At 43.7% G+C, this 18,309-nt stretch overlaps 1 protein-coding gene across 1 annotated transcript in view; it reads left to right on the forward strand.

The window, feature by feature from the left end:
* CYP4V2 (cytochrome P450 family 4 subfamily V member 2) overlaps positions 1–18,309 on the forward strand; it is a gene marked incomplete at its 3' end in the record, with an annotated part of 234,682 nt that overhangs the window by 16,149 nt on the left and 200,224 nt on the right. The window contains exon 2 of the mRNA XM_082243745.1: positions 13,282–13,394. Coding sequence (XP_082099871.1) covers positions 13,282–13,394 — 113 coding nt within the window. The remainder of the gene's footprint in view (positions 1–13,281; positions 13,395–18,309) is intronic.

Consider the following 18,309-nt stretch of genomic DNA (forward strand, 5'->3'; position numbering starts at 1 on the left):
ACCTGTAAAACCATTCCTGTTTTGAAGGTAGTCTCATTGTTGCCTATCTAGTTCACCTGTTGGTAATTCCATTATCCCCAAAGCAGCTGAAATTGATTAACAACCCCCTCTGCTACTTAACTGACACAATCAATATCACAGGAGTTTTATTGACTTGATGTGTCGTTTAAAGTTTGCCACAAGCCACCTGGGAGACACACCAAACATGTGGAAGAAGGTGCTCTGGTCAGATGAAACCAAAATCGAACTTTGTGGCAACAATGCAAAAGGTTATGTTTGGTGTAAAAGCAACACAGCTCATCACCCTGAACACACCATCCCCACTGTCAAACATGGTGGTGGCAGCATCATGGTTTGGGCCTGTTTTTCTTCAGCAGGGACAGGGAAGATGGTTAAAATTGATGGGGAAGATGGATGGAGCCAAATACAAGACCTGAGACTGGGACGAAGATTTGTCTTCCAACAAGACAATGATCCAAAACAAATCTACAATGGAATGGTTCACAAATAAACATATCCAGGTGTTAGAATGGCCAAGTCAAAGTCCAGACCTGAATCCAATCGAGAATCTGTGGAAAGAACTGAAAAACGCTGTTCCCAAACGCTCTCCATCCAACCTCACTGAGCTCGAGCTGTTTTGCAAGGAGGAATGGGCAAAAATGTCAGACTCTCGATGTGAAAAACTGATAGAGACATACCCCAAGCGACTTACAGCTGTAATCGCAGCAAAAGGTGGCGCTACAAAGTATTAACTTAAGGGGGCTGAATAATTTTGCACGCCCAATTTTTCAGTTTTTTTATTTGTTAAAAATGATTGAAATATCCAATAAATTTTGTTCCACTTCATGATTGTGTCCCACTTGTTGATTCTTCACAAAAAATTAAAATTTTATATCTTTATGTTTGAAGCCTGAAATGTGGCAAAAGGTCGAAAAGTTCAAGGGGGCCGAATACTTTCGCAATGCACTGTGTATATATATATATATATATTTATTATTATTATTATTATTTTTTTTTTTCTACGCAAGCTTTTCTTTTGTGATTTCATTGCCATGCTTTTTACCTGGAGATGCTGCCACTGGCAGAACTTCTGTTGCAACCTAACAATGCTAAGCCACAGCCTACCGTTTAGCAGTAGTGTTGTCAGGTCTCTGTGTGTGCTCCTTTGTTTGGCATTATTTTACATAGTTACATAGTAGGTGAGGTTGAATAAAGACAATAGTCCATCTAGTTCAACCTGTGTAGGTATGTGTGGCTGTAATCATCTCCCATACCCCTGAATGTTCTGATCCTTGAGATGTAAGTCTAAGAGTCTTTTGAAAGCCACCATACTTCCCGCAGAAACCACCTCTTGTGGTAGAGAATTCCACAATCTTGTTGCCCTAACAGTAAAGAACCCCCCGCGTTGCCTGAGGTTAAAACGCTTCTCCTCTAATCGCATTGTATGCCCTCGAGTCCTCATGCAATCCCTTCGAATGAACAGCTTTTTTTCTAAGCTGGGATCCCCATTAAGATATTTATAAATTGCTATCATGTCCCCCCTCAGACGTCTCTTCTCCAGGGAGAATAAATCAAGCGATTGTAGACGCTCTTCATAGTCAAGGTCCTCCAATCCCCTAATTAGTTTAGTTGCCCTTCTCTGGACTCTCTCCAGCTCCAACACATCCCTCCTGAGGACTGGCGACCAGAACTGGACGCTGTCTATTGTATAGAACTGTCTATTATATAGGCAGCCCAACTAGTCTACATACTGAAAAATATATTTTGGGTTTACATACATTTTAATCTGTGAAATGCTTTACTGCATGAGGTAGAAATGTCAAAATTAATAGGGAAATTTAAACACAGATTTTTTTGCAGCTAACAATATTCATAGTTATAGTTACAAAGTATAATATGGGAATATTTTGATCTAGAGCAGCCATGAAACAAACCATAGGAGTTCCTTTAGAGCAGGGACCCTCAAACTACGCCCCTCCAGCTGTTGCGGAACTACACATCCCATGAGGCATTGGAAAACTCTGACATTCAGACATGACTAGGCGTTATGGGAATTGTAGTTCCTGAATAACTGGAGGGCCATAGTTTGAAGACCCTTGCTCTAGAGGTTGTTAGGGGTTCCTTGAGCTGTGGCTGATTGATGCACTATGTTTTGGCTGCACTGCAGATGTATGCACATTTTACATGCGTTTTTAACTATTGACGCAGGACAAGGAAAAATACGCAACCTAATAGAAGTCAATTAGACCTCAGATAAAAACACCTATAAAACATGTATAGTCTTGCTACTGCCAAAATGCAGTGAATCATCGAAAACCCGGCCTAAGGCCGGCCATACATGATTCCAGTCATTGATGTTTCAGAAGGAACTGGCCAACATTTGAACCATTAATGGGCAGGCTGAATGTACCCAGTTGATTGATTGATCAACTCGGGTACAACCAGCCTGCTGGATTCACCTGCGATTATCGCTAGCGGCTGCTTTAGCCACCAGCAATAATCACTGTGTTCTGGTTGCAGGAAAGAAGTTTGCACCATGTATGGCTGGACTAATGCCCCATACACACGTGCAGATTATCTGCAGACTTTTGTCTGCAGACTTACCAAAACCATATAATATGAGGTCAAACCTAAACACTTTCAATATGTATGCAATCCGGCAGGCCCTTGCACTACATAGAAAAGGTAAGTCTGCAGACAAAAGTCTTCAGATAATCTGCACGTGTGTATGGGGCATTAATCTCAGTTGTCAGCTAGAGGCAGGATAGTCTTGTCTGAAGAGGTGAGTTTTCAAGGAATGCCTAAAGACAGACAGAGAGGGAACGAATTGGACAGATTGGGATAGGGAGTTCCAAAGGATGGGAGATGCTCTGCAGAAGTCCAGAAGGTGAGCTTGGGAAGAGGTTATTAGGGAGATAGAGGGCAGGAGGTCATGGGAGGAGTGGAGAGGACAGTTTAGGTGATATTTTGAGATGATGTTGGTGACAGAGATGTAAACACAGCCGTCCGTCATTCTCCCTGAGATGATCACAGAGACCATGCGATCCTGCTATATAGGATCGCATGTCTCTATGATCATCTCACAAGCCCAACCCCCCCACAGTTAGAATCACTCCCCTGGGCCTACATTTAACCCCTTGACCACCCATAGTATTAACCCCTTCCCTGCCAATGGCATTATTACAGTAACAGTGCATATTTTTAGCACTGATTGCTGTAGTAATGTCACTGGTACCCCCAAAAGTGTAAAAAATGTCAGTTAGGGGTCCCATCTGTCCACCGCAATGTTGCAGTCCTGCAAAAAATCGCAGATCGCTGCTATTACTAGTAAAAAAAAAAAACAATAAAATGACATAAATCTTTCCCATAGTTAGTAAACGCAATAACTTTTGCGCAAAAAAAAAATCAAAATACACATATTGCGATTTTTTTTTTTTTTTTTTTTACCAAAAATATGTAGCAGAAAACAAATTGGCCTGAAATGTTAAAAAATTTAGATTTTTACATTTTTTTTTGTTTTGGGAATGTTACATAGCAGAATGTGAAAAATATTGTTTTTTTTTTTTTTTTCAAAATTGTCACTCTTTTTTTGTTTGTAGCGCAAAAAATAAAAATCGCACAGGTGATCAAATACCACCAAAAGAAAGCTCTATTTGTAGGAAAAAAAGGACGTCAATTTTGATTGGGTACAGCTTTTGCACGACCTCGCAATCGTCCGTTAAAATCACGCAGTGCCGAATTGCAAAATCGGGCCTGGTCATTAAGCAGCCAAATCCTCCGGTCTTAAAGTGGTTAAGAAGGGCATGAAGAGAACTGATGTAGAATGACCTTGTAGGGTTGGGAAGAATTTTTTTCCCCCAGGTGTGTCAGAATTTTTGGCACTTGTCCTGGGTGTTTTGTTTTATCTTCCATACTGCAGCAGTTGGTGAGAGGCTGAACTTACTGGACATGAGTGTTTTGACTGAAGAAAATAACAAATATATGAAAGTAGAAAACACATTTGTAGCAATTACCACACAGAATTCAGAGCTATAATACACTAAGTGCCGGTTCACACTAAGAGTCCATTCACACTGGCACGACTTGTCAGGCGACTTGGTCAGCCTGACAAGTCGTGCACCGTCGCTCCCACTGTGTAGTACAGGAGCCGTTCTAATAGGAGCGACACAAGTCGCTCCGACTTAGAAAAAGGGTCCTGTACTACTTCGGGGGCGACCTGGAGGCGACTTGCATTGACTTCCATTATGTGAAGTCCATGCAAGTCGCGCCGAAGTCGCGATGCACGTGACTTCACAGGTCGCCCCCGAAGTCAGAGCGACCTAATGTGAACGGGGTCTAATATGACTTGTCAGGCGACTTGGTCAGCCTGGCAAGTCGCGCTCCGTCGTGGTCCATTGAGTAGTAAAGGACCGGTTGTAATAGGAGCGACACAAGTTGCTCCGACTTAGAAAAAGTGTCCTGTACTACTTCGGGGCGACCTGGAGCAACTTGCATAGACATTCATTTTATGAAGTCCGTGCAAGTCGCGCCGAAGTCACGCTGCACGCGACTTCACAGGTCGCTCCCTAAGTCAGAGCGACGTAGTGTGAACCGGCACTAAATGCTTGGCCATTTGCAGTATGTGAACATAGTGTTCATTTTATGGGGCAACTGTATATTTGATTGCCCCTGATTTTGTATATTAACATTAAAGTGTTAGTAAATTCTGCCTGGTCACTTTTACCTACAGGTAAGCTTATAATAAAGCTTACCTAAGAGTACAGTTAATACCTCCTAAACGTGCACTGTTTAGGAGATATTCACATGTTCTACAGTCAGTGGCGTCACATGTTCTGCAACCGCCACATGCGCACTGCTCTCTGAATTGGGGGCACACTTAATGTAATCAAAAAGAGGAAAGCCGCTCAGGTGTGTCAGTCCGACCTGGTGCTGGCAAGACCCGTGGTCCGGAGCAATGCAAGAGAAGTAGTGGAACCGTGGTTATGAGTAAGCGGCCGTGTGTGCTGTGAAACGCGTAAACCTGGACTACCTGTTCCCTGCACTGTCTGTCTACTTATGATTTTGAAGAATAAAGAGACCTTATTGTTTTCATTCACCTGAGTGCGGTTCCACTACTTCTCTGGCACACTTAATGTGCCGTCCATCCTGAGCACCGTGCTGTTATCGTGACTCCCCTATGCTTGCCCAGGAACCTGGAAGGAAGACCCGGGAAGATGGAGGCCCTGGCAGTAGTGAAAGTACAGCGCTGGAAGGATCTGTTTTACAGGTAAGTCTCTTATAATGTGCTAGTATGCAATGTTAAGTTAAGACTTAACTACCACTTTAACATCAATGTTTAATATTCATTTTAGGGCACATGCAAGTAAGGCATCTATCTGCATTGCTCTGGCATGGCTGGGAATAATTCAGAACAAAGGTGCTGGTAGAGACACTGCAGAGGCCTTTAGTACTTTAGCCACAGGAGCTAACAAGTAAAGCAGCAGCATCTGACAGTTGCAACACAATGTAAACACATATGGTGAAGTCAGTGCTGTGAAGTGCAGCATCAGTTCATGACATGTTTTTGTGTACTTTTTCTTATATTAACGGAATATGCAAAATGCATTGAAATATCAGTGATCTGGAACTCTAGCCACAACTTTTTCTTTTAGTTTTGCGTAGATTAAGAAATGACTTAATCCTCGGTTGGGTTTCATTTGCTTCCATTGTCTCTTTAGGGTAGATCTACTGTAACTTCCTGCTCCAAATCTATATTGAAAGTGAGGTAGAATTTTCCCAGTGAGGAAACAGACAAAACTATATTATCAGTGGTTTTAAGTCTTCCCCCCCACAGTGAAAAACTTAAAGAAAGTTTTTGGTGGAATGGCATTTTATTGACAATGGGCACTCTTCCAGAGGTTTTAGGGGCTCCTTGAGCAAGGAGCAATTTCTCCCTCTCAGATAAGTAACTAATAAAACCAATGCTGTAATTAGGTTACGTTTGGGGTCAGATTCTTCTCACTGACCACAAATGTAAGGGGCAATCTTCCCAATGACCATCCCAGTAATGTCCTGTGAGCTGTAGATGTAGTAATTATTAGCAGATATTCCCTGAGACCTAAAAGTTAATTCAGGGGTCCCTCCATGTAAAACGTTGAGAAAGGTTTATGTACACTATTTCATTTTTTGAAAGGCAGAAGATGGACAATGGAAGGCAGCCAGGAATTCTGAGTATATTGAAAAGAATGCCACTTTGGAAGCTAGCTGTGATTATGAAATTGTAAAGTACTTTAGACTTAGTAAGCTGACCTCCTTGATATCATTTCACTTAAGACTGTTAGTTTTGTTGTTAGCTAGTGAAATCACAATTAATTTCAGTGTTCCATTAGGGCGTGTAATAAAGAGCAAACTAAAACATGGAAGAATATCACGACTGTAAATCAAAATAAACACTCTGGAAAAAGATATCACAAGGGTAAAGATACAAAGAAGGCAAAGAGCATTGGTGAGAAAGATAAAAGTTCATTACAGGTACAACGGTTAGCCAGGCAGGATCTGCCTAACAGCAGGGCCGTGTTTTTTTTTTTTTTTTCTACGTAGGCTATCATGGTTTCAAAGTGTGTCTTCTGTGAGGGGAGTCTCCCCACTGGCTCTATTAGAGGCTTCTGATAGGGCAGGGCAGTGGAGTAAACCCAATCAGGGGGCACATCTAAGCTTGTAACTACCCCAGAAGGTAGATTATGCTGCAAGGGATTCTGGGAGTGGGTATAAGTTTGGGGGAAGCGCGTGACGCGGTGTCTTTGGCGGGAGCCACAGGAGGGAGAGAACAGCTGTCTCCTCCTGTCTGAGAAAGGTGGATGTCTTGGGGTGTCGCCTGAGAATCCAGAGAGTGCTGAGTTGAGCTGAGGGGATCCGGTGTGCCGAGAACCAGCGGAGAACGAGAGGGGTTCAGTCCCAGGAAAGCCTACACAGGTCGTGAGTACTGGGGATTGCCCCTGGGGGTCTGACTGAAGAGTTAAAGGGGACCACTCTGGAGGAGGTTCCGGGATCCAGTGCCAGAAAGGGGGTACCTAGGTTGAGGACGCTGAAGTAATAGAGGGGGTACATAGTCAGTGGACCCTGAAGAGCTAAAAGTGTAAAGGGGGCACCTGCGGTTTGGGCCCTGAATGGTGCAGAGTACCAGTTAAGAGTTGCAGCTACACAGTAATTCACAGCAAGCTACCTCCAGCCAGTGCCAGGCTTGAGAGATTGGTCAGAGACTTTGTATTGCAGTAGTATCAGAAGTTCTATACTCCACAGTCCTGAGTCTTCTGGACCAAGAGTCGAGGATTCAGTACTACAGTCAAGTAATAGTGTGTTCTAAGCGTCAGTGAGCGCTGGCTAGCATCGGCTGGCCTCAAGGCAGCGTTAACAGACATTTTCTGGATAAAGTCCCAAATTGTATCTAGTTAAGCCTAAAGGAGTATCCCACTCATTCCCTTCTCCCATCCCCTTTTCCTACAATAAAACCACAAATCAAAGATGCCAGAGTCGTCCATGTCTCAGTTCTCACACCCAGGGCCGCAGCTCACATGGGCTGGAGAGTTAACCGGTGACAATGGCAGACCCACATCAGGCCACAGGCCTGGACAACCTGCTACAATAGTACCATGTTCATACAGTAAGAGAGATCTGAATTAGAATGATTGGGGTTTAGACATAAGTCTGTCCTCAGCCATCTTACTATGCTACCACAAACTGTTGAAGCCCTTTCTATATCACAGATGATAGATGTTTGCAAATATGGGGAACCTGGGAACAATCATGCCTACTTTCATAGGGACTTCAGGTTGGAAAAGTTCCTTTGTGTGACCGTAAGAGCTTCTCATTGCTGGATATGCTTCTTAGGCAGGCCATAGACGGTGCAAATTTCTTTCCTGTAGCCACAGGTTGCAGGAAAGAAATTTGCGCAATTTCCCTATTAACACAGACAGTTGCTGGGAGAATGCCTCCTGCCGAGCAATTGTCTGCTCCCGGAGGGGGCAGCCGTCCCTGCCGGGAGAAGAAAGTGATTATTGCTAGCGGCTATAGCAGCCGCAAGCCATAATTGCAAGTGAATCCTGCAGGCTGGTTGTACCCAAGTTGATTGATCAATCAACTTGTTACATTTAGCCTGCCAACACATGATTTAAACTAGGGCTGCACGATATTGGGGAAAAAAGTATATTGCGATATTTCGTTTTTAACGATATATATCGTGATATTTCTCCCAGACAGTCTCCGGAGGAGGGATCAGTTAGCAGAGCTCAGCTTTCTGCCAGGGGATCCACCACACTCGTAGAACTTCTCCCGCCCGAGCCTTGTGTCGGAGCCAGAGTGTAGAGGAAGCGGGCTGTCGGTAGCAGCCTTTGTCCCGCGGTGCTCCTCCACCATGCTCCGGACGTCTCTCCCCCATCTCCTGCTGCAAACACTGTAGCCTCTCCGCCGCCATGCAATCCGCCCCGTACTCCAGCCCTTCCAGCCCTTCCAGCTCTCCCGCTTAGTCAACAGCCGACCATTACTCCGCCCATTGTCTCTCCATTGAAAAACATTACAGCCTGATCCCGCCCCCAATGCAGCCAGGAGAGACAATGGGCGGAGCAGGGCGGAGTAATGGTCGGCTGGATACTAGAGGCAGAGCTGGGAGGGAAGTGTGGGACGGATGCAATCACTGTGAGTCCTCCTCCTCCCCCCGAGTCCCGACTTCTCCCCGCCCTGCCTAATGCCTGAATATCGTGGCTTCGGCGATATGAATATCGCCCGTGCCTGCAGAACGATAGTCGATATCACATCGACTATCGTTCAGCCCTAATTCAAACTGTCTATGTCCGGCCTAAGAAAGGAAAGTTACAAAACAGAGCCTCCTGGAAATGCCCCGGCTCAAGGCAGTTACAAAAAAACAAGTGTTGGTTGAACCGGATCTGTCTTTTTTTTAACCAGATTAACTATGTGATTATAATTGCCTATGAAACAAAAGACAACTAAAGTTGTTGTAAAGGCAGAAGTTTTTTATCTTATGATTTCTGTGCATTAAGATAAAAAAAAACCTTCTGTGTGCAGCAGCCCCCCTAACACTTAGCTGAGGTCCCTCTCTGTTCAGTGATGTCCACGAGTGTCTCGGCCGACAGAGATTCTCATTCCTGTTTGGCTGAGATACAGCAGCAGCACCATTGGCTTTAACTGCTGCCAATCTAAGTCAGCCAGCCAATCAGGGTAGAAAGGGTATCTGAATAGACACAGGGAGTTGTGACTCAGCTCGGGGGCACTGAACAGAAGGGAAGGGCCAGGATCACAGAAGAGGGGCCGAGAAAAGGAGGATCCAGGCTGCTCTGCAAATCCACTGCAACAGAGCAGGTAAGTAAACATGTTTGTTATTTTTATAGGAAAAAAAACAAGAGTTTACAATCAAGAGTTTACAATCACTTTAACCGATTAAAGACCAGCCACCGCAGATATACTCTCCTATGCAAACTGCCATACCTGTACGACGGCTAGCGGGAGCGGGTCTTGGGCGCGCACGCATGGCGCCAGGCTGTGCGATCGCACGCCTATTCTCTAGCCCTGCAGCTAAACAACAGGTTCGGCGGCTGCGATGGCCGCCAGGAACCCAGCGATTGCTGCAGGGACTGACAGACTGTCACTGATTGAAACGGGACTCCTGTGTGCCTGTTATTTCGGAACACAGGAGCCCTGTTTCCATCCACCAAGTCTGGCCCCCACACAGTTAGAATCACCCCCTAGGTACACATTTAACCCTTTGATTGCCCCCGGTGTTAACCCCTTCCCGGCCAGTGTCATTATTACAGTAACAGTTCAGTGCACTGATTACTGTAGCAATGTTGTCACTGGTCCCCCAAAAGTGTCAAAAATGTCAATTTGGGGTCCGATCTGTCCGCCGCAATGTCGCAGTCCCGCAAAAAATCACAGATCGCCACCATTACTAGTAAAAAAAAAGTAAATAAATAAAAATGACATAAATCTTTCCCCCTAGTTTGTAGACGCGATAACTTTTGCGCAAACCAATCAAAATACACTTGGGATTTTTTTCACCAAACATATGTGACAAACTACAAATTGGCCAAAAATGATGAAAAAATTTGATTTTTTTACATTTTTTTTATTGGGAATGTTATATGGCAGAAAGTGAAAAATACTGCTTTTTTCCCCAAAATTGTCGCTCTTTTTTTTTTTTTTGTTTATAGCGCATAATCAAATAACCACAGAGATGATCAAATACCACTAAAAGAAAGCCCTGTTTGTGGGGAAAAAAAAGGATGTCAATTTTATTTGGGTACAGTGTCGTACGACCACGCAGTTGTCAGTAAAATTAACGCAGTGCCGAATCGCAAAAAATTGTCATTAAGGGGGAAAATCCTTCCGGTTCAGAAGTGGTTAAGCTGGGTACACATGGCCAAAAAAAATAATTTGAAAACAGTTTTTCAGCCCTTGCATGTGTACAGGTCCTCGTCTGACAGAAGCTGGTCTCATGCCCGGCTTCTAGCGAACAATCATGCTGGAAAACAGCGAATGGCTGCAAGCTTTAATCACTGTTCACTAACATTGGATGAGTTGGTATGGAAATCAGTACTTTTTTTTTTTTGTTCAGCCCACTGGGTTGAATGGCAAAAACTTAGTGTAACCCCTGCATTAACCACTCATTGAGCATCTAGAACAACAATAAAAACAAAGCATGCTCATAGCCACACATGTGTATGGGTAAAGGAGAATGGGTCAAAGAGCTGTCGTGTTCATCATAGCTACTGCAAAATGAAAATGTGAAGCTATTCTGGCACAATGATTGGGGTACCCCACATTCAAGTGCAAGACAGGAATGCCTGTACTACTGTAATAGTCTCCAAAGGTTGAACGGAGAGTCAACCTCAGCTGTCACCAGGGCCAGTATACGTTACAGTTGTAATAGCTAATTCAACCCATATATCCCAAATTTCTGAATACATCCCTGTGATTGATGACTAATAGTAATTTTTAATGTCATTTTATTAATCAAGGTTGACACGAAATGGCGTGGAGGCCATATGAATTGTGTCAGTTAGGCTGGCCATACATGTTCAATTTTCTTGTACAATTTTCTGTTAGATCTACCACAAACCATATAATATGAGGTCAAAGCTAAACAACACTTTCACTTGTATCCAATTAGGTAGGCCTTTGTACTACATAGTTGAAGGTAAATTTCAAGAAAATTGTACAGAAAATTGTAAGAAAATTGTATAATGAATGGCCAGCCTTATTAGTCACATGATGGGATGGTGTGCACCAGTTAGATTATTTTGAAACAATTTGCAACCTAAATGATATAAATCTATCTTTTTGCACATCTGTATGCATTATAAATAAAACACTATCTTCGGATCTGATAATTTGGGCTCAGCTTAGATTATTATTATTATTTTTTTTTTTTTTTGTTCAGCCATCGGGCAGAATGGAAAAAAGAGGGGATTCCCTGCTATGAGAAAGGAAGAGAAGGAAACAATGGGACACAACTAAAAAGAATGCAATACAAGAGAAAAATAAGTTTTGGCTTTAGATATAATTTTATGTTATCAAAAGTTATCATGCTCTGGCTCCTTTCCTATATTGACTGCAGTTTTGCAACATTACCTCCAAAGCGGTTCAATGACTCTGGCAGACCTCCAAATGCATGCTTTCAAACAGGCAAAACTGTTAGTTCACAGGAGCCAGGATAGAAGTTTGATGTTATTTAGCTTTGCTTCTTTTATTTATCCATTCCACAAACCTTTCTGTCAAAAATTACTAAGGCCCCTTTCACATAGGTGGACCGTTCAGATCCGCCTGTCCTTTTTTTGGCGGATCTGAACGGTCCCCCCATGCATCTCTATGGGGGATCGGATGTCAGCGGAGACATGTCCGCTGACACCCGATCCGATCCGTCAAATCTGGACGGATGGAAACCCTATTTTCCATCCGTCCAGCGGATCGGATGGGATCGGATGAGAACGGATCATGTCTTTACAATCTGTTGACTGGTCTTTGTGCTGGTCACCCATAACAAATTGTAGTTACTGAAAATAGAAAAAAAAATGTTGAAGCTGAGAGGATATCTTCAATGAAAAAGATCAGCAGATTTAGAGTTAAAGTGTTCACAAATAAAAAAGGTAACATTACACCCTTCACACCCGCCGGTCCCCACTGCACCTACCTTCCTGTGCGATTAGCTGTCACTGCCCATGCAGATGTTGCAGCAGTCCAGAGATTTTAAAGACTTCTTTCCTAAAGCCCCGTACACACGTAGCGATTGTCGGCCGTAAATATTCGGCCGCCGAACGATCGGCCGATTGTCGGCTTGTTAGTGTGATGCTTCCGACAACCGACAGCGACTTTTCGGCCGAATAGAATCTGTTGTGCAGGCATTAAAATTTTTGTTGGCCGTCACCAGAACGGCCGATTGTTCGCCAGTCAGTACAGAATTCGGCTGACAAACAGCTGATTAGCAAGACTGGGCATGCTCAGAAAAGAAAAAACACATGGAAAATTAACCATCACATGACATCACTTCTGCAGTCGGCTGTTGTTGGCCGACAAAATTCATGTGCAGTCTTTTGCAGTTTTCAGCCGACAGGACAGCACCAGACAAAAGACGGCCGATCGTTCGGCCGACATTCGGGACGTGTGTACGGGACTTTAGGTCTTCTGGGATGAATTAGAATGATTCTGATTAGACATGTGCTGATACATGCCCACTTTGAGCAATCTGAATTGCTCTGATCTGTCCCAGAAGCCCTAAAGAAAGAAGAGTAATGGGCCATACACTATAAGATTTTCTGAAGACTCTTTCCTTTATATTTACCAAAACCATATAATATGAGGTCAAACCTAAACACTTTCAATTTGTATGCAATCTGGCAGGCCCTTGCACTACATAGAAATGGTCAATCTGAAGGAAATCTAACCACAAAAGTTGGATAGTGTGTATCCAGCTTTAGTAGAGTGGGGCTATCAAATCCCTGGGCCACTGCATCGGCTGTATAGGCTGTGATAGCTAGGAGAGATACGCACGGTGGGGAGCATGTAAAGTATTAGTTTACTTTTTAATTTTTGTGAAAAGGTGAACTTACACTTTAGAAAGCAGGCAGAACAAAATAAATCGAACAGGCATCCACACTAAACAGCATGAATGGAGGAATCTCTCTTGCCAGCTATTGTTTTCTGATGCCAGCTGCTGTCAGGGTACCCTAACAGTGAGTTTATTTTTCTTTTGGCAGAATTGAAATTGCATTGACATCATTTTTTTTATTTTTGCAGATTTCTTTCAACAAATCATTGAATTCACTGAGGTACTCCGAGATCTACCACTGATTAAACTGTGGATTGGTCCTATGCCTTTTTTAATAGTATATCATGCTGAAACTGTAGAGGTGAGTAAAATAACCCCTGCATACGTTTACATTCCTGCTATAAGTATTTAGAGAGAGGGGTGGATAAGCTATTCTACCATATTAAAAAAGGTGTAACTAGTGAGTCTGGGATCGGGCTAGGTAGCTTCAAACATGCTTCACTTTGCATTGTTAAATGGAAGCAGCTGACAGAATTAATGACCTAAGTGCATTCTATTAAAGCAGGGGTGGGGAACCTAAGCCCCGGGGGCCATATGCGGCCCTCGAAGTCATTTGGTCCGACCCCCCATGCAGCTTATCTGTCAGAATGGAGCCGATGCATCCTGTATAGTTCGAGCTCTGTTCTGACAGTCTGAGTGAGTCACAGCGGAGTGATATCAAATGAACTCCGCCTGTGACCAATACAGGAAACATTGTCTCTTCCTCCAGCACGGCGCCGCTGCTAGCCAGCATTTCCCGCCAGCAGTACCAGCCAGAGCCAGCAGTACCAGCCACAACCAGCAGTACAAGCAGTACTCACAGCAGTACTAGCCAGAGACAGCAGTACCAGCCAGAATCAGCAGTACTCACAGCAGTACCAGCCAGAGCCAGCAGTACTCACAGAAGTACCATCCAGAACCAGCAGTACTCACTGCAGTGCCAGCCAGGACCAGCAGTACCAGCCAGGACCAGCAGTATTCACAGCAGTACCAGCCAGAACCAGCAGTACTCACAGCAGTACCAGCCAGAGCCAGCAGTACCTACAGCACAGTACCAGCCTGTGTCAGCAGTACCCACAACAGTACCAGCCAGAACCAGCAGTACTCACAGCAGTACCAGCCAGAGCCAGCATTACCCATAGCAGTACCAGCCATAGCCAGCAGTACCCACAGCAGAACCAGCCAGAGCCAGCAGTACCCATAGCAGTACCAGCCAGAATCAGCAGTACCCACAACAGTACCAGCCAGCAGTACCTACAGCACAGTACCAGCCTGAGCCAGCAGTACCCACAGCAATACCAGCCAGCAGTACCCACAGCAGTACCAGCCTGAGCCAGCAGTACCCACAGCAGTACCAGCCAGCAGTACTAGCCAGTAGTACCAGCCTCAGCCAGCAGTACTTACAGCACAGTACCAGCCTGTGTCAGCAGTACCCACAGCAGTACCAGCCTGAGTCAGCAGTACCCACAGCAGTACCAGCCAGTAGTACCCACAGCACAGTACAAGCCAGCTGTACCAGCCTGAGCCAGCTGTACCCACCAGCAGTACCAGCCAGCTGTACCCACCGGCAGTACCCGCCAGCAGTTCTTTTCAAAACTTACCACCACAAAGATTCTAGTGCACTCCAGACTGACCGACGCAAACCTGGAAAACCAGTTGCGAGTAGCATCATCATCAATACCAGCTAACATCACACACCTCACCAAAGAGAAGCAGTTGCAGCCATCACATTAGGGGTGAGTTAATTAAATGTTTGACCAAATATAACAGGCACATTTTTAAGTTGATAATTTTATACTGCCCCTGAATGATTTTATAAATACCCAAATGGCCCTTAGCAGAAAAAAGGTTCCTCACCCCTGTATTAAAGAAATCTCATCAAAATAGTTGAATCTATTTATAAAATTGATGTCTATGGCTTGCAGGCCTTGTGCTCACTGCAACCTCATTTTTTATATGGGCATCAAAGATGCCCAAAGCAATCTCCCCAGTTGAGTGAAGGACAAAAAAATAATAAAACTTAGCTGCAGTCTAGTCCATCCAGAACCAGATCATCTTCTGTCCTCAAAGATGATACGGTCATATAGCTCATTCAAGAAATGAGCAGCACACCATAAATTAACCTTTTCATTTTGAGTTTCATTTATGGTGTACTGGCCATTTCATGAATGATAAATGAAAACCTTTTTTTCTTCTCTCTATTTAAACTGAAGAAAATGCCAGTAGTAATGCTTTAAAAGAGGCATTTTTTTATAGATGTCAAAGGCCCTGGGTATAGCAATAATAAAGCTTTTAAAGGGAAATCGATTTCCAGCACACCAATAAAAGCAATACTCATTTATTTGTAATAATAAAAGCAGTAATTTTACTTTAACACTGATCAAGGGTCAGGATGAAGTGCCACTTTTTCTGGCAGTACATAACATTGGATGTGCACTACACACAGCAATGGACTTTACACTTAGGCCCCTTTCACACATACGGTCCGTTCAGTTCATCAGTTCAGTCACGTCAAAATGAATCCGTTTTTCATCAGTTTTTCGTCCGTTTTTCGTCCGTTTATCGTCCGTTTTCATCCTTTTTTCATCAGTTTTTCATCCATTTGTCATCCGTTTTTTTTTTTTTTACATCCACTACCAATGCAAAAACAGATGAAAAATGGACCGTTTGTCCGTTTACATCAGTTTTTCGTCCGATCCGGTTTTTTGACGGATGAAAAATAGGGCATTCATCCGTTCCAAAAAACGGACATTGACGGAAGCGGATGAAAACTGATGTTAACGGATGATCATCCGTTGTCATCCGTTTTTACATAGAGATGCATTGATGTCCGTTTTTCATCCGTCAACGGATGGATGAAAAACGGACAAACGGACCGTATGTGTGAAAACGGAAAATTGTATCATACTTACCGTAATTTTCCTTTCCTGGTGCCTATCCATGGCAGCATACTAGTGATAGAGCTCCGCCTCGACTCCACCTTCAGGATCAGTGAATAGCATAAATTAAAAAGGTATAGCCCCCCCCATCATTCTCCGTAAATAGGAAAACCGAGGGAGGGATCGTATGCTGCTATGGATAGGCACCAGGAAAGGAAAATTACGGTAAGTATGATACAATTTTCCGTTTTCCTGGTGCCTCCATGGCAGCATACTAGTAATAAATAGCTAGCTTACACGGGGGGGGGATAATGCTTAATCAAAAAATAAAGTTTAATTAGATAAAGACATTGCTGCTTGAACAACTCGTCTTCCAAATTCAACCGTCGTTAGGGCCCCTGGATCAACTCTATAGTGTCTGAGAAACGTGTGCTGTGACGACCAAGACGCCGCCCTGCATATTGTCTCCAATGAGACGTTTGCTCTCGTTGCCCATGAAGTTGACACTGCCCTTGTTGAGTGTGCGTTCACTCTAGAAGGAACATCCATGTTTTGTGCAGTATAGGCCTTTTGAATGGTCTTGACTACCCAGGATGCCAAGGTCCTTTTTGAGGCTTCCTTTCCTCTGTTTTTACCCCAAGGAATCACGAAAAGCTTTTCTGAATTCCTGAAGGCTGCTGTCATTTCCAAATAGGCTTTCAGTATTTTGGGAACATCTAGTTCCTGACACGAATCTGAGAAGACTGGTAATCCCCATGGTTCACTTAAGTTATCTGGCATAGTCACTTTCGGAGTAAAACCTCTAAGAGGCCGTAGCTCCACCCTGTCAGGGAAAAAGGAAATATGCTCCTCCCCTATTCCCAGGGAGTGCAAATCTGAAATTCTTTTGCCGAAAGTGATCGCCACCAGAAAAACTGTCTTTAAAGTCAGGTTCCATAGCGAAATTTGCTCCACCGGCACAAATGGGTGTTTGGACAGCATCTCCAGAATCAAAGGAAGGTCCCACTGAGGAAAGGGACTTCTACTTGGAGGACGAATCTTAAGAACTCCTCTGAGAAAGGTGATTACCAGCGGATTATCTGCCCATCTGATCTGCATCTTCACTGTTCAAGAGGTATGAGGAAAAAAAGGAGAATGATGGGGGGGGGGGGGGGCTATACCTTTTTAATTTATGCTATTCACTGATCCTGAAGGTGGAGTCGAGGCGGAGCTCTATCACTAGTATGCTGCCATGGAGGCACCAGGAAAGGGGCCTTACAAATGGGAACATTATAAACCTATTTGCTTTTATTCAAGTACTTGATATGTTGGTTATCTAGCGGCTGCTTTTTTAGATATTTAGATACTGTATTTTGGTTGCAGCACAAAATATTGTAGGGCCAATGTTCTCTTTGGGCTCAATTTGAAACTGCAGTTTTAGTACAAATAAGATCACAATAAAGCATGTACAGTGCGTGTGAGTAAAACCTCTAACATAGTAATGTTTCTGTGAAGCTTCCTATAGGAGCAGCCATTGTTTCTGACTTCTCAGAATTCTGGGCATCTGCCAAGTCCCAGTAATTTTATATTTTTAACTGCAGGTGGCATCCTGTCTTGGATTCCTGATGGCAGAGTTTTCAATAACAACCAGCAGGTGACAATCAGCTACTTCCTGATGCTGGAGTCTTTTTTAATCTAGCCCCTCTACTGTCCCTCAGCATTTTGACAGTGGGCTTCATGTCTGCCAATGCCCTTCTGTGCCCTGCTCACCATTAGTATCCTGCTAAAGGCTGCCAGCAGCAAAGAAAGTGCCCATTTGATGGTGTTTAAAGTGTTTGTAAAGCAATTTTTTAAAAATAACATTACATTCTAACTTGTTTTTCACAATTGTTTTGTACAAAGCAGCCCCAATCATCCTCTTCTGAGGTCTCCGGCCAGCACTTCTGTTTTGTTCCCCCTTAGCCGCTTGCTATGGAGACACTCCTGTGGGCTTGATAACAAGTCATGCTCTGTGTGTCTATTGACACACACAATGCAGCTCAGCCCTACCCCCCCCCCCCCTTTCTCACAGCCTGTCTACAGGCCTCCATGGCCAGTATTATTGTACTTTAATTCTTTGATTTAGATGTGTTCCTATTAGATTATAAGTTGCACTTCAAATGCAATCCTGACAGTGAGAAGTCAATTGTAGTTCTCTGTTTAAAGCTGGATACACACTATATAACTTTTGTTGTTAGATTTCCTTTAGATTTACCTTCAACTATGTAGTGCAGGGGCTGCCTGATTGCATACAAATTGAAAGTTTAGATTTGACCTCATATTATATGGTTTTGGTAAATCTAAAGGAAAAAATCTAAAGACAATTGTATAGTGTGTATG

The sequence above is a fragment of the Pelophylax lessonae genome, assembly GCF_965119305.1.
Source record: "Pelophylax lessonae genome assembly, chromosome: 1".
Classification (NCBI taxonomy): domain Eukaryota; kingdom Metazoa; phylum Chordata; class Amphibia; order Anura; family Ranidae; genus Pelophylax; species Pelophylax lessonae.